The sequence below is a fragment of the Acipenser ruthenus genome, chromosome 9, assembly GCF_902713425.1.
Source record: "Acipenser ruthenus chromosome 9, fAciRut3.2 maternal haplotype, whole genome shotgun sequence".
Classification (NCBI taxonomy): Eukaryota; Metazoa; Chordata; class Actinopteri; order Acipenseriformes; family Acipenseridae; genus Acipenser; species Acipenser ruthenus.
In genome coordinates, this window is record NC_081197.1 from 31,482,041 (window position 1) to 31,499,478 (window position 17,438).

The window sequence follows — 17,438 nt, forward strand, 5'->3', positions numbered from 1 at the left end:
ACTCTGGCCCTTCAGGGGCTAAAATTCTATTGAAGGTAATGATGTGAAACAATTAGGTATGCATATAAATCATGTTTGGTTTATTCTTTTTACCTGTGACCTTACAGGAGCACACTCTGCCCCACTGTTCTCCCAATACTATTCAAGCAAGGTAAGCAGTGTCAAATATGAAGAGACTCTACCTCATCAAACTTGTTGACGTCATTCGATAGAAGATTTACAATCTGTCCTGTTGTTGTTTTTCCCAGGGCTGTGTTACTAAGGCAAAGGGCCTAGAAATAAAAGCATTAAACAGAAACACATTAAACAGATGTAAAGTAGGGATACAATGGTTATGATTTCCCCCAAAGTGAAACTCACATTTTCATAACCTAAAAGTAGTTTATTATTATTATTATTTTTTTAAATGAAAACACTTTTCTTTCAAATGTGCAAATCTAAAGATCTATATAGCTAATGGAAGTGTAAATCAGGTAAGCTTTATGGGTTTATTTTATAAACTACAATTACTTCAACCTACAGTGTTAATCTTTATGACACAGCAGAACTAAGCAACAGTAAACTATTATCAATCTACCCAGGGTATGTTCCTGATACAGATTAACACAGAGGAGGTAAGTAGACAGTTGCAGAAATATAGAGACTAAAAAGCAATAGAAACATGTGCCACTGTAAAAACATATATTGATATTTCATCATTTACCTTTTTAAAAATCATATGACACATAGCCACTCGAATTTTCATTCCTGCTCTCTGGACATGATAAAAATACAAGTGGTGGAGAACAGCAAACGCAAATGTTGAGAGAGACACACCTGCCGCATATCCGTACGCGACATACAGTGCTTCCCTGTCGTCATGATTGTAGGTTTCAAAGAAAATGATCAATTTGCCTAGAAACACAGGCTGGATTACTTTGACAGTCTCCTGCAAGACATACAAGAGACCCATTTCAGACGCAATTCACACCCCTAAAATCATTGAAAGCCATTAATTTTGCTACATAAAAAAATATCACCACTGCTAACAAATGAATAGGTTTGCAAAACAAAACTAAATAGAAAAAGTAAATCCAGGCCTGAAAAAACAAAGGTAGAGGAAAAATGAAAACTGAGCATCTAACCCATTGTTAAAAAGTTAAAAAGTTAACATGGTTAAAAAAAATAAATAAATGCTTTTTCTCAATGGTTAGAAAATCTATAGAAAAAGAGCAGATGAACATTTAGGCCCAATTTCCAGCATTATTATTCCACAGCCTGGAGAAATCCACCTTGCTGTTAGAGTTCCTTCTCCTTTTTAACTGAACAGAACTTAATGCTGTTAGTTGATAGTTGATCAGGCCCTAATACAAACAAGACTTTCCTGTATTGCGAGTGGGACCTTTTCCTTTAGGTTGCTTTGCCATCGTGCATTAGGCTAGTCCTTCTATTCCCATTAAAGTTGCGAAATACGCAGCTATACATTACTATATTAGAAAAAAAACACACCAGCATACTTAAGGTCATTGGTGTTTATTAATGAACAAGAAATCCAAATATGCATGGATTTGTTCAGTGCTCAGTTTGGAGTGTAAATCATTTCTACCCTGACAGAAGTTGTATGCCGTTTAGTTCCATCTATTGTACTGGATTAGCTTGACAATCACACAATCCTGATAACCTGCATCATCTTTCTCACTAAATATATCTTCTTCATACCAATTCAAACAATTGCACTCATTAATTAAAAGTTAATTTGCTCAACTGCAGTAAAGACTATTATATACAAGCTGAGAAAACTAGCCCAAACTGCAAAATATTCAAACCCAATCTATAGCTCATCTAATGACAGATGCAATGGAAATACACAAATACAGACAACATATTAAATATAATACATATCCTAAACAACGTAACCCCACCCACATACAGTAAGGCAGTCTGTATCTCTGAACATGATCATTTACACTTACCGCGAACAATATGAAAGCCCCTAAAACAGCATAGGACTTCCAGTAACATTTCACAATAGCTTTAGTAAGCTTTGGTACCCGTAGATCTTTCTTTGCTTGCTCGACTTCTTTATCCCAGTACCTGTGGAACACAATACAGTTGGGCCCAGTCGCTGTATACAGAGGGTCACAGAAGCATGCATGAGCACCAGAGTTCCTGTTTTCATAGAAAATGCCCCATGTCCAAATCTTCTGTTACAACTGAAACAATACTACAATAGGGTTGTGCATGTTCATTTATATAGGCACAGAAAAGTACGTATTACATTTTGTAAATGCAAGTGTCTCCAATAATTAGATGCTTATGTGCTAGGTATATCATTTGTGGACATGACCTATACTATTTAGTCATAAAGTATTTGTAATTATTTGTAAAAAAAAAAAAAAAAAAAAAAAAAAAAACCACCACACATTTTTGCAACAGTATTTCAGACCAATTTAAAAATAGAAATACTGTTTATGTACAATATAATAAATAATATCGCACAGAAAGTTTATTTTTCTAGATGGTTATTCAAGACTGGATAATATGAGCCTCAATACAGAACATGACCTAGCATTGGCTTGCTGCACAGAGCAGAACAATCAGGTTATTACTACAAGCTGATTAGCTAAGAGGTAAATATGGGGAAAGATTAGGCTTCATAAGGAATGAGGTTACAGGAAGTGATGAGGCCTGCTTGTGTACAGTCCAGAAGACAGCTGTTAAGTAACTAAAGTCTATTGGAGAGCGCTGCTATCTTTGAATGATGCTGAAAATGACAGGCAGATAGTAAAACTGCAAGCAATGCTTGAGGCAAGGCTGCCTGAACCGACGACACGGCTGTAAGGGCTGCAAATTAATCACAGTTCCTCTGTGGAATGTCTGCAAAAAAAAAATAGTAATGAACTAGCACTTACAGTACAAGCGCAGGTAACAATCCCAAAGCTTCTAATGAAGCTGGAGCTGGTTTACTGATGTTCAGTCGTAAGTACTGTGAGCACACCATGGGTTCTACACTGCTGAACACAGCAGTGTTTGGCGATTTGTTTCCCACAGAATAACTATTCCCTATTGCACACTTGACAACAGCATACATTTAAAATTGCCTCACGTGTGTAAAACAATACAGGTCTAATTCTTTTTGTTCCAAGATTCCTATTATGAAAGTGTTTGGAACTGAAATGGTTCCCTGCATCACCGAGTCACTTCAGGGAATTTGTGACAAATATACTTTAAGAAATCAGTGCCAGCATTCATAACAGAAGCTTTGTCTAAACAGGAAAAGGGCAAATAAATACTTGTGTGAAAAGTAATGGGTGCGTGCAGTATTATTCTTTAGAACTGTAAAAACAGGACATGATTAAAAATTAAGACATGCCCTGCAGCAAGTGTTACACATTTAAAAAAAGAGATAAACTGACTTCCAAGAAATACACATTTAACAAACTTATTGTATTGAAACCATATGCATCACTGTTGACTTGCTACTGTAACAGACAAGAAGAATTTATAAAAAAAAAAAAAATCCCATTGCATTTCATTTTTTGTTTCTCCATGTTGTCCACAGTGTGCTCATCGTATTCTTTAAGCCAGGTTCTTTTCTGGATGTGAGCAGTGAATTACTGTACAATCAATGAAAGCCCTTTGGTGTGTGGCTTATAGGTGGCAGTCTGTGACCAAGCCCCTGGCATGGTGCCCCGTCTAAAAATCACTGTCACACTCTTGATATTGATTTTGGAACAGCACTTTCTAGAAATTACGGTGAAAAATGGCACTATTTGTGAAGACAATTTTTAAAATGAAGAAAAGGGTACAGATTGAACTGTTAAAATCAATTTCACAGAAGATCCGTTTTCAGTGATAGCTCAGTGTACTGCAGTGCACAGAAAAAAAGCTTTGACAAAATGGGTCCAGGTTTTGGCATAAAAGTGCTCACTTCTACATATGTTACAGGATAAAGCGAGCAAGCTATCAATCTGTAGAATATGGTACCATATTTGTCAATGGATGAATTATTTTCAAGCTAATTGGGGGGGGGGGGGTGGGAGAGGGTCCTTAATCCCTGGTTACCTGCCAGCAAGTACTACCCCTGCACATGACAGGAGAACAAAGGAAAACAGTAAATACATTTGTTCAGGTTGCTAAACCTACTCAACCATTGTTAATTAACAGCACAGTATAAGCCTACAGAGCCTTGTTTTTAGGATTTCAAAATAGTGCATTTCAAAAATCCTATATATAGGGAACTAACAAAAGGTGGCATTTCCCCATTGTTGAAATGTAATTCTAAATACAATTTACTATTATTGAAGTTTCCATTGTGACCAGGTAAGCGGTTCCATATTTTGCCATACTTTGGCCCAGCCTTTTAAGTAAGGCCCTGTGAAAATCGCAGAAATTTTCTTTAAAATTCACGGCAGTGTCATGGGTAAAGTATCTTATTTCGCAGAAAGTGCACGGAAATAGCTTATAAAATTACGTGTACAGATTATTATTTTTTTTTAAAAACAGCAAATATACAGATTAATGCACGGACATCAAAATTAACATCAAAGTTATTCAAGCACTTTACAATACCTTGTGAAACGGTGTTGTAATTAACAGCCTGTAGGTAAAGTGTATCTGCAAGGACAGCACATTTAGGGCTTGCAAAACAAATAAAATGTGTAACTGTGGCAAAGTGATGAGTGGATACAGGTGAGTGCAGTGCAGGTACAAATCACACGGACAATTACTAACAGGTGCAAGGGTGTTTTGATAAATTACTACAATGTCCAGAGCCTTAAGGCAAAACACTTGTAAATAATAATGCTGGAAGTGATTACAGCGGCGTGTATCACTTCGGTTTTGTAAAATCCCACGGGTTTGACCCACAACCAAAAAAGTCCAGTTTTATAACCCACACAAAACTCAAAGACAGAGACACAGTTCCTACGGTGCGTGATTTAAGTGCTTGTGGTGAAAAGCCAGTTCTCAGTGGAAAGTGAAGTGCTGGTGTCCGGGTTTAATGCTGGCCTGCGGCTGCAGCTCCGGATCGTGTTAGTAATCGTTTAGACAAATTAAACAAACAAACAACGTTTACAAGACAGAGTAACAGAACACTCACGGTTTTTACATGCAGGGACTCCTTTTAGGTTCTTTCCTAACCATTCACAAAAGGAACAGATCACGTACGCTATGACCCCTATTTATATCCTCGGTCATGACCCCTAGGTTAACGAGCGCATCCGCTTCTCCAATCCTCAGATGCCACGCCGTTTACTGTCTGGGTCACTGAGTTTGGATACCGTAGCTTCGCCCCTTTCCTAAATGATCGACCTCCACCTACCCTAAGGAATAAATTGGTGTGTCATTTAGTTAAGGGTACTCTGTTCCTTTTACACAGTGCCCTCACAGGTCGAGAGGGAGATCTAACACCAAGAGTCATTCGATTTCTGTCACAGTAACCCATACTGATCTTGTACATCTGTCGACTCGTCAGTGTGACCACTGACAAGCAACCAGACTGTTTTACCAATTCCATTCTCTCCTGCTTGTGATACTCGGAAACTTTAGGTAAGTACTCAAGTCTCAGCTGGGCTGATGAAGGAATCACTCCACCATTTGCTTCACTCAGTCTGAAGAATTTCCATAACTTCTGGTTGTCCAATTTTTCAAAATGGATATTTGCGCAAACAAACGCCTCTGTCAGGTCAAAATTTACTAAGTGGACTTTTGGAATATGGAAGTCATCTTTTTTTGTTTCTTTGCAAGTACTGCTCTGGATATCCGCCTTTCTCTTTCGGTGAATACTTGCTGTCAACAGACGAGTTTTGGTAGTGATCTACAGTAACGTTGCAGGATGTACAGAAGAGCTTACCTCCATTGCTGTGTAAACTCCTGCTGGATACTGCTTTACGTGATCCACTGCAGACAAATTTTTAGCCATTTTCTTGTTTACAGTGTGTAGTATTTTAAATTTCCCACTTAGATTGCATATAGTAACATGACAATCACTGCACAGCACTGTGTGCACGGCGAATATTACACACAGGCACACATCAGAGCTGTACAGTTTCGTTAATGTGATTTTTTTTTGTATGAAATGCAAATAATTATGAAATTATTTTTATTTCTTAAGAATATTGTAAAAATCACGATTTCACAATTTCCGCGCAGCCCGTGAAATCGCAATTTTCACAGGGCCCTAGTTATAAGGAGTTTATACACGTTCACTATTACATTTTGTCCAAACATTATGTAGACAAGCGCATTTCTGTATGACAGGCTGTCGGACAGACACATCAGAAAGACTCCCTAAACCCCCAGATTACAATACACACAAAAAGGTCTTTAGCAAGTTTCCCCACAGTTCATCATATACAGTATGTATGACCAGCTCCACTACATTGAAAAAAGGAAGAGGCCCACTAAGTTTAACCTTTGGGGAATGTATTGACTTTGTCAACAGAGCTCTGAAGTGCAGTATACTGTACATGTGTACAAAAAATGAAATACTGTACAGAACCAGACACTGTAGACAAACAGTAGAAGACAGACATACCACTGTAGCTCCTCTCCCAGTCTTTCTGATCGATCTTCTGGAAGCACTTTGTACATATCATCTTCTTCTAGCTTTCTTTTATATCCAATTCGAAATAAAGGATTTAACCAACTGTAAGAGAAAATAAGAGTTTCAGTTTCAGTCACCCCCCACCATGGCTTCATACACTCCCAGATTCTGATTCCCTAAACAGCTTAACAGATAACATCATAAACAAACAAGTGCTTCTAATATCTAAAAACTTAGTTCGACATATGGCTGTAAACAGACTAATCGTACCTAATACCAACAGATACTGAAACTCTTACACACTTGTGTCTTTGTCAAGTTCCATCATAATTTGCAGTAATAGTTCCAGAGATATATGTAAAAATGTAATGATGACAGGAGTCACGCGATGCAGGTGAGAAGATGGCTGCCTAACTCTGAAGCTCCATGCCTCCCTGCATCCTAATCCTAAAACATCCTGATCAATACAGCCCTGACACGACTAAACAGAACGCCAAAACACGAACTAACCTCCTGAGATGCCATGGCTGGCCGAGCATAATAAATTAGACTGCCCCCCATCCCCAAGAAAAAAAACAAAACAACAAAAGCAAAAAATCCCCAGCAACTAACAGAGCCAGAAACTGAACAAGATGGTGACAAAGCAGATGTACAGCCTGACCCAAACAATATTGCTAAGGACATTGCAAATATCTAGCGGTACTGAAAGATATCTCCAGCGATCTCAGGCTCGGGAAGAAATGAAGATTGATCCTCCTGCCTCCCAGTCTGTATTGGAGACCCTTCGCTGGAAGACATTGAAAACAGAAAATCTGCACAATAATCTCTGCTTTGGACAGAGCTCATCGGTCCCTGGGACCATGTCCTGCCCCAGACCAACGTCCGAGACCTATCATTGGAAGACTTCTGTGATTTCAGGTTGGGAATTACTACTCCGTGCTGCCAAAAACAAAGAGGAAATTCACTGGGAAGGACAGCGAATATTAGTCTTCCCTGACCCATCAAGAGCCATATAAGAAATGGTGGAAATTTACTTCAACCAAGAAAATGACTACATGCGCATAACATAAAATTCACCCTACTGTATCCGGCTACACAGAAGTGGGAACCAGACATTTTGAAGACCCGGAGAAAGCTATACAGTGTGTGCGCTTCTTAGTCTAATTAAAACTGGGATACAAAACACTTTAAACGGTCCATGACCTTGCCTACCCCTATCTACGACTTCTCTATAGGAAGACTGACTGAGTAAGCAGCCTAAATATATACAGGAACTAGGGCTGCAACGAAGGGTACATTTTGACCTTCAAAGGTTCGGAACACATTACTGAAGGCAGGTTTGAAACACATTACCGAAGGAAGGTTTGAACCTTCGATGGTACTCATTTGCATAATTTATTGGTGATGTCACCATACTACTTGTTTATATTTGATTGAAAATCCTATTTTACAGGTAATCCATATTAATGGAATAAAACAGTCACATGTAGTTTAAAAATATGTTATATAGAACAATATGTTTTTATAATTTAAATAAAAATAAAAATACACGTTGTTTATTTACACATAATTGAGCCTGCTTGCGATATATACAGTAAGCATTGCACCAGCACCAACTGCAGCAGACAAAGCTTTATTTAACTGTCATCGTTCCAAGCAGGTTATCAATCACATTTTACTACTACTAAAAATATTAATAATACTAATAATAATAACGCTAATAATAATAATACTAATAATTATATGAACTTATGCTTGTCAAGTGACCCCAGAGATTGGTTATGCCTCCATGATGATACGAGTCGCTTGCACAGTTTGCATTCAACTTTTTTTTCGTAGTCTAGGCATTTAACAAAAAAATCCCAAACAGCAAGGGGTTTCGAGACATTTCTTTCAATACAGCTTACACCTTACGCACGCTACGACGCTTTGCTGTCAAGACGGCCGATGAAGAAATTAAAGGTTTGCCTCTGGATAACACGAGCTGGAGCAGACGGTGCTCAGTTTTCGAAATTAAAATTATTAGTGTTAGCGTATATTTTGTATGTTTCAAACATATTCTACCATAGCACTTCTCTTACATGGTCTTGTACACTAGGTATTCAGTACATATGTTACTGAAGCAATACAGCCTACTAGTACGAGCCCACTGCTTTGGATACTTTACACCCTGCTTTAAACTCTGCAGCAACACCATGTAGAGTTGCTACTTACAACTTTTGTTTATGTAATATGCATTATACAAAAGAATTTTCAGTAACAGTAACATTTAACGTATGATTTATAGTATTCACACATTGTCAAACAGTTTCTATTAACAAAAAGAAAAAGAAAAATACAATACAGTGCATTCCCGTCTGACGAGCCTTTGAAGGTTTAAAACAATCTTCGAAATCCTGGCTAGCGAATAAACCTTTGTACCTTCGGACACAGCCCTAACAGAAACATATTTATATTTTATTTTGCAGTAATGTTTTTTTTTTTTTGTTTGTTTTGTTTTTCCATATACTATAATGGGGTTAAGAAAAAAAGTAAGCAACATACATGTTTTATAACTGGAAAGCTATAAGAATCTAGTAATGAATGCAGTCTTTTTTTTTAATTTATCAGCACTCAAATTACAAAAACCAGGTTATTTATAGCAATACAAAAATATAATTTCATGTTTATGCAGATAATGGTGAATATATGTGTTGGCATGCATATACAGGCTAATTTCACTATAACGAACCCCCATAGGACCTAGAGAAATGTTTGTTATATCAGGGTGTTCACTATAATAGGGTTTGCCATTTTTCTGATAAATAGTACTTTTATGAAGATTCCTTCACATTGATCAATATTTAAATGGTATTGGGACAAGGTACTTATGTCACATGTGTGGGTAACCAACCGCATTGCAAGATAGTGAGACTAATTATTTTATTTATCCATTTGAATGTGCAGTTACTGTTTTTTTAGTTATTTTCTTATCTTTTTGTGCCATTTCTCATTATTATATTGCATATGGCCTGTTTCCAGATGTCTGTTTGCCTTTTCTCTTAGATAAAATATGCAAGCCTGTAACTGAATAACAGATTAGGTATTGCCTCATGGAATGTGAAGGGCTTAAACCACCCTATTAAGAAAAATAAGGTGTTATCCAGTCAAGTCAAAAGTGTGATCTTGCATTTTTACAGGAGACACATCTCTCTGAAGGGGAGGCAAAGAAATTATGTAGAGACTGGGTCGGACATGTATGTTTTAGCGTGGGTACCAGCAAGAGCAAGGGGGTTATCATTTTAGTCAACAAAAAACGACAATTCAAGCGTGTTAAAGAAATAAGGGATCAAATGGATAGATTCATAATAATATTGGCTGAGATACAGGGTCAGGGGGTTATCTTAGCTAATGTCTAGGGGAGCCTTTAATCAGATAATGGATCCAATTTCGGAGCACAGTTCTCATTTCACAGGCCGTGCACCTAAGTCAACGAGAGTGTGATGTGTGATGGGCTGGGCTTAATAGATATTTGGTGCCTGCAAAATCCTAAGGAAAGAGTACACATTTTTCTCTTCTCCCCATAATGTATTTTCTAGAGCTTATTTTTTCGTAATATCAAAATTTCTAGTTAATTCCACTGTATCCTAAGCAACTGGCAATATCGCTGTGTCAGACCACACCTGTATATCCCTCCAACTGCTTGCATTTACAAAAATTAACAAATCCCTAAGGATTAATATTAATATTTTACAAGAGGAATTCAGAGATGTCCTTAGAGCCCAAATTGCTCTCTATATAGAGACTGCAAAGGTAACCCGGGAGGCCATGAAGGCTTTTCTAAGGGGCTTTACTATTCATTACTCTTCACAAAAGAAAAAAGCTGCTGCAGCAAAACAACCGACAGTCGAAAAGGAACTTCAAACTCCAGAATATATGTCTGCAGCCAATTTAAGAGGCTTGATAAAGATAAAATAGGAATATAATTGTCTCCTAACAAATTAAAAAGCAGAATTTGCCTTATTTAGGGTTAAACAAAAGTATTTTGAGGAGAGAGAGAAGGCAGGGCGATTAGTAGCTCGCTATTTAAAACAATGTGAGGCCGCAGCTATCATACCAGCGGTGAGCACTCGAGTCATGCAAAATAAACCAAACTTTTAGGGATTTGTATCATACATTGTATTCCTCTGCGGCATCAGCACAGAAATGTGAGAGGCACTCTTTCTTTGACTAGCTGGGCCTACTTGGACTAGATGACCAAGACAGAGAATCCCTGGATGCCCCAATGACGTTGGAGGAGATAATGGAGGCAATAAAGGGCTTACCCTCGAACAGGGCCTCACAGGGGACTTCTATAAAAGTCACTGAATTAGCTCCTCTGCTACTAAACATGTTCACAGAATCGTTTACAAACAACTCCTTACCAACCACCCTGTCTCGAGTGCTTATTTCACTTATACTTAAAAAAGGCAAGGACCCATGGTCAGTACTCAAGCTATAGACCCTTCAGTCTAATTAATAATGATGGAAACATTTTATCAAAAATTCTCTCTTGCCGTCTGGGCAAAACCATGACAAAATTGATTCACCCTGACCAAGTGTGGTTTATTAGAGGCCGATGCTCATCCGACAATAAGAGGCGTCTGATTGGTATTATGGGGGCTGCACAAAAAGCAGACTCTCCAATGGCAACTATCTCTTTAGATGCAGAAAAGGCCTTTGACAGAGTGGAGTATTTGGTATTGGTCCTAATTTCATTTGCTGGGTGCAATTGATATATTAACACCCAACAGCAGTATTTTTAACAAATGTCTTAATGACCCAGTAGTTTAACCTAGGAAGGGATACCAGACAGTGATGCCCTCTTTCACCCTTACTGTTTGCTCTAGCATTGGAACCACTTGCTGCTGCTGTTCAAATAAACCCCTTTCCCAGGTGTTCAGGTTGGAGGTTCAACACATAAGCTCTGATATCCTGTTCATGTCTGACCCAGAGAACTCTTTACTGCCTCAGACTTTAAATTCTAGGTGACCCCTCCAGATTAGCACACCTTCCTGCCTATAAAGCAGACTGGATCTAAACTGTGCTACTGAACACTTTGGTGGGAGGGTGGAAGTCCACGGAGCCCCCTCTCTACATGAATGGCAGTTACAGCTGGGTAATAGTGCAGTCTATGAGCGACTCTTGTATAGGCTGGTTAACAAAACTGAGATATTTGAGCAAAGATGGTCCGGATATTTGGGCATCCTTAGTGTACCAACCAATACAGAGTGGCAACCTAATCCACTTAAACACTTGCATACTTTAGTGAGTGACTTGCGTCACAGAGATATTAGACATCTGGAACCACAGATGTCTAGGTCTAGGGTGGACAGGGTTAAGACACTGGCACTTCTATTTATTTAGATTTATTATTATTATTATTATTATTATTATTATTATTATTATTATTAATGGTGTTTAATTGTTTACTTATTATATTTAGTTTATGTGCATATGTATCCGTTTTATTTTCTGGTTTTCTTTTCACTGGTTATGTATAAAGATAGTTTAGTATATTGCAATGTGCTTTGTTTGTAACCTGCTGTTATTTTGTTGTAAAAATAAATAAAACAATTGAATCTTAAAAAAAACATTAAAAAAAAATAAATGTAATTGACATACCGAGAGATAGTCGGACTTACCAGCTTTCTCCATATACCGCCAGGTTATGTTAACCGAGTAAATTGAGCTACAGATGGTTCTTACAGTAGCTAGATTGATCACTATACTGTAGGACAATCACTGCTGCATCTCCAGAAGGGAAACATACTGTACATGCACAATAAGCAATTGTGTACTGTGGGGGAGTGGGATCTGCCAGGTTTTAAGTGAGATTTTACCACCTGAAAAGTACTGTACTAATATTATTTTATAGGTCTATTTAATACTCCTGCTTTATCACAATTAATATATAATATTCATACAGAAATGTTCACTACAAGAAAAAAAAATTATAAATGGGGACTTTTTTTCCATTAATGAACTACTGCCTGTGGTATTTACAAAATATTACAAATGGAAAATAATCTCCATACTGTCATCATACAGTCTCTTACAGTAGCAGTGTGTTCAGTACTTTAATGTATTGCACAATTACTTGAATTCACATGGCACTCTTTATATACCCTTAGAGATCAAAAAAACAAAGCTGTCTGAATCCAAGCTCTTCTTCTGATACAACTAACAATATTACTTCTTTAAAACCAGCATGATGGCTAGTTTATTGCTGCAGTACATTTAACACACACAAGAAGGGAGATGAAATCCAGGGACTGTTCCTCTGCTGGTACAATAATCAGCCATCTCCTTCAGCAGATAGATGTACAGGGAACAGTAGTCTCCGATTCAATGACATCACCTGATACACTGACGGACTCAGACAACTTGTGACATTCTGAAATGCCAAAATACTGCCAACGAAGCTGAAAATAACCCATCCAGAACAGTGTAATGCACATTAGATTGGGAGTATTTAATTACAGGACCTGAAATGAATTCTGTCAAATCTTTCAATTAGCCATGACGTGGCTATTTTCTACTAGAAAATTGTCCAACCTGTTATATTGACAAATATTCACAGCAATGCTTTGACTGAAAATGGTTCTTGCTTTAGGTAGTAATGTATGACACCCAACTCCTGGTTATCTAAGGTAATGGCAGCCAACTACGAGGGGTCGTGGCTTAGTAAAGGAGTCAGCCAGCATTGTTTGTTTTACAATCATATTCAATCTATAAATATTATTTGTTTATTTAGCAGACGCCTTTATCCAAGGCGACTTACAGAGACTCGGGTGTGTGAACTATGCATCAGCTGCAGAGTCACTTACAATTACGTCTCACCCGAAAGACGGAGCACAAGGAGGTTAAGTGACTTGCTCAGGGTCACACAATGAGTCAGTGGCCGAGGTGGGATTTGAACCGGGGATCTCCTGGTTATAAGCCTGTTTCTTTAACCACTGGACCACACAGCAAGTTAACTAACATACATGTGTAGCCTCCCCAACCAAGGATATAGATAGAGCATCAGCAGTCATCATTATTATTATTATTATTATTATTATTATTATTAGTATTATTATTATTTTTTTTACTTGATACAGTTCTTGTGCTTGATTTTCTTTAGACTGTGTCAACGCTGTATAAGGAACTACTGTTTATGTTGGGCAGCTCTTTCAAGCAAATGAATGGGTCCTGTAAACAGTACGGTTTGCACAATAGGAATAAGAATCTGTATTTTCTTTACAAAGTAGTGGACAACAGGACGATGTAAAATCTCAAAGCTTTTCTCAAGGATCAGTAAACCTTGTGGTCCCCAGAGGAAAGTTGAGTACCTATTTGTCCTCCGATTCTCTAGTTAATATATACAGTACAAGTTCACTTACACTGCCCCAATCTAGTGCTACATAGCTATCATTTACCCTACAACTATAAAGTAAGCATTGCTCAGTAAATAAATGCTTTAAAAGTCATTGTGACACCTAGTTTAGACCAGCGGCTTGTACAGTTTTGTAGAAGGTCTGACGTGTGAAAGTGCCAACATTACATCACACGCTTTCTGTGTGATTTTTTCCGAACTAAAGGCAAATTTGACTGCACTGTTCTATATTGTATTAGAGACTAGCAAAGGCAGAAGGCACATATGTTTCAATGATATTTTAGATACTGTGATTGGACTGCACGTATTCACTATACATTAGTACCCAAACTGGCCTCACTAGCATCCAGAAGTGCAGTGGTTCTCAAACAAAAGTGTGAAACCTTGTTGTCTAACAATACTAAATAATTTCAAATGCTGTTTAACTACAAACTACACGTTTCTTCTAATGCTGCAATCCAGACCATAATGAAGGTTTCTGACGTATTATAGTTTGTACAATACAGAATTAATAAAACTGCAAAGTTCCTACGTCTAAAGTAATGCACAACTTTTTAATAGGCTGGTCTGGATAGCTCAGACAGAGACGCAGCAGACTGACTCGGCTGGTTTTTGTACAATATCTTAAAGACAGCTGTTATGATAACACTATAACACAATTTTTGTTCCTGGGTAGTAAGTGTTATTTCCTAATTGCTTATGCCTCAAAAGTATAGAAAATGGCTATTATTCCCCACAAACTTTGCTTTTGTGACCAGGACAGTGATATTTTGAAATTTACCTATTTCCAATGAGAAAACGGGCGAATTTGTGTCTTTTCGTTCACATAAAGTCAGAAAAAAACAACATATGAATCCAAACTAACACGTATTTATACTAAAGTAATACAAAAATGACTACAAAAGATTTAGAAGTGAGTAGTTTTTCGAGAATTACGATTATACTGTAAATCACTTTCACGAATCAGCCCCCAAATGTATTCTCCCATCATGTTCTCGTTATACTGTCCTTGGTAGCGGCGTTCAAAGTCCAGTATATCCTGGTGGAAGCGCTCGCCTTGCTCCTCCGAGTACACTCCCATGTTCTCCTTGAATTTATCAAGATGAGCATCAAGGATATGGACTTTGAGGGACATCCTACAGCCCATTGTGCCGTAGTTCTTCACCAGAGTCTCAACCAGCTCCACATAGTTTTCGGCCTTGTGATTGCCCAGGAAGCCCCGAACCACTGCGACAAAGCTGTTCCAAGCCGCTTTCTCCTTACTAGTGAGCTTCTTGGGGAATTCATTGCACTCCAGGATCTTCTTTATCTGTGGTCCGACGAAGACACCAGCTTTGACCTTTGCCTCAGACAGCTTAGGGAAGAAGTCTTGAAGGTACTTGAAGGCTGCCGACTCCTCATCTAGAGCTCTGACAAATTGTTTCATAAGGCCCGATTTGATGTGCAGTGGTGGCATCAGCACCTTCCGGGGGTCCACCAGTGGCTCCCACTTGACGTTGTTCCTCCCCACAGAGAACTCAGTCCACTGTGGCCAGTCCCGCCTGTGGTAGTGCGCCTTGGTGTCCCTGCTGTCCCAAAGGCAAAGATAGCAGGGAAACTTGGTAAAACCGCCTTGGAGACCCATCAGGAATGCCACCATTTTGAAGTCTCCTATGACCTTGATGCCATCTCAGAAAAATGCAGAAATGTATCCACTTAGGCAGCTGGAACTAAACTGAACTGGTGGGCTTAAGGCCCCTGTATTTATACTACTATTTATATTACTGGAAAGTTCTAGAAGTTACTCCAAGTTTACTCAGCACTGAATCTATCTGGAATGTTCTGGAAAATAGGTACATTTCAAAATATCACTGTCCTGGTCACAAAAGCAAAGTTTGTGGGGAATAATAGCCATTTTCTATACTTTTGAGGCATAAGCAATTAGGAAATAACACTTACTACCCAGGAACAAAAAAAAAAAAAAAATGTTACACGGTGTAAACATTAAATACAAGTCATGGGTTTTGTCGCTGAAATTAAAGTGACATTGGTAGTCGATTACTAAAAAGTCACTTCTCCGTAGGCGAGATAACCAGACACGTGTGCTGTGTACTGTAATAATTACAATTACACAACACTGTCAGTCACGCGCTAGGACAGGGTTGTTAGAGAAGACCCACGCTGTACAATTTACAGCATGCTTCTGAACTATAAGATTACCTACCATGTTAAAAGTTTTAATTCATTATTTCATCTATTTATTCATAATGAATAGGTTTTAGGGGTTAAACATATCATCAAAACGTATAATTTTAGATTACATTTTGTGTATCCTAGCTTTTTCAGATTTTCTGAAACAGGAAACTGTTCAAACTTTGAAGTTAAGAATAATACATATACCAGTTCAGCATATTGACGACAGCTAAGAGCAAACACAATACGTTCTGGCTGGACTAAAGTATCCTGTGTTTAGAAGTACAAAGCTGAGGAAGAGATGTTACGATAGACCACAATTTTTCAAAAACAGGAAAAATACGAACATGAACAATGATCCACTGTAATGTTTGTAAAATACTACAGTTCACAACAGGTCTAACTCAGAATTCTTGCAAGCGACATCTCCTTCATCAATTGTTAAAAATAGAAAATTGCAAAAATAAGAGACTGCCGATGTATTTAACTCCAACTAACAAAATCTAACGATTTGTATGTGCAATATACCCACTGTGATAATATACCCAAATAAGAAACAGGTGAGCTAGTAATACAGATCAGAATTGGCTGTGAGACAGAATCACTGGCTTACCTGAGGCTGTAGCTAACTCACTGACTTGGCTTTGCTTACCAGAAAAATATATTGGAAAAGACACTAGCAGTAGCAGATGGATTTGGCTTCTCGTCTTTGTGTAGTCGTTCCATAACGGTGTGATTTCTTTGTCTTTAAAGTACAGTATATCATGTGAATACAATTTCGGAACGCTATTTATATAAACCACGTATAGCTAATGCACCAAGAAGAGCCCCTGTAACGTTAGTTTACTGGTGCAATATATTTTGTACTTGTGATCAAGACCTCTGGTTCCCAGCTTTCAGTTAGCAGAACGGAACCTCCGCCCACTAAGACTAGAGACTGAGGGAAGGGGATTGGCTCCATTATGTGGTCCTCACATAAACGGCTTCTGTGTTAATTTGTCTTAAAAACAGGAGGTATGACACTGGCCCGGTTTTTGGGATGGAACCGCATAACAGTCTCGCGTTTTGATTGGTCCATGTCTGTCACATGAATATGTCGTCACACGAGTGGAAAAGCGTGCTGACATTTTACATTGTGATCAGATAGAGAGAGTGATCTGCTTTCCACAACCTTACCATTAAAATATAATGTGGTATTACACTGTACTGATATTACAAACTATGAGGAATTACTTTATATAAATTATCATGTTATGCACGAATGTAAGAATTGGCTTTCTGTGGTGGTGTACTTTTTTCTTTCAAGTAGCATATATCTATAATCGTTTTTGCGATATATTTTAA

At 38.0% G+C, this 17,438-nt stretch overlaps 1 protein-coding gene across 4 annotated transcripts in view; it reads right to left on the reverse strand.

Annotated features, from left to right (window-relative positions):
- LOC117405927 (ATP-binding cassette sub-family C member 4-like) overlaps positions 1–17,089 on the reverse strand; it is an 87,221-nt gene extending 70,132 nt beyond the window's left edge. For 3 of the 4 annotated variants that reach the window (XM_034009461.3, XM_034009463.3, XM_059029821.1), the window contains exons 1-5: positions 16,747–17,089; positions 6,518–6,628; positions 1,953–2,073; positions 704–928; positions 183–272 (exon numbers count right to left, since the gene is read on the reverse strand). In XM_034009461.3, coding sequence (XP_033865352.2) covers positions 183–272; positions 704–928; positions 1,953–2,073; positions 6,518–6,628; positions 16,747–16,820 — 621 coding nt within the window. In that variant the 5' untranslated portion in view covers positions 16,821–17,089. Of the gene's footprint in view, positions 1–182; positions 273–703; positions 929–1,952; positions 2,074–6,517; positions 6,629–16,707 lie in introns of all 4 variants that reach the window. The other variant, XM_034009462.3, reaches the window with a different exon arrangement.
- Between the last annotated feature and the right edge of the window lie 349 nt (positions 17,090–17,438).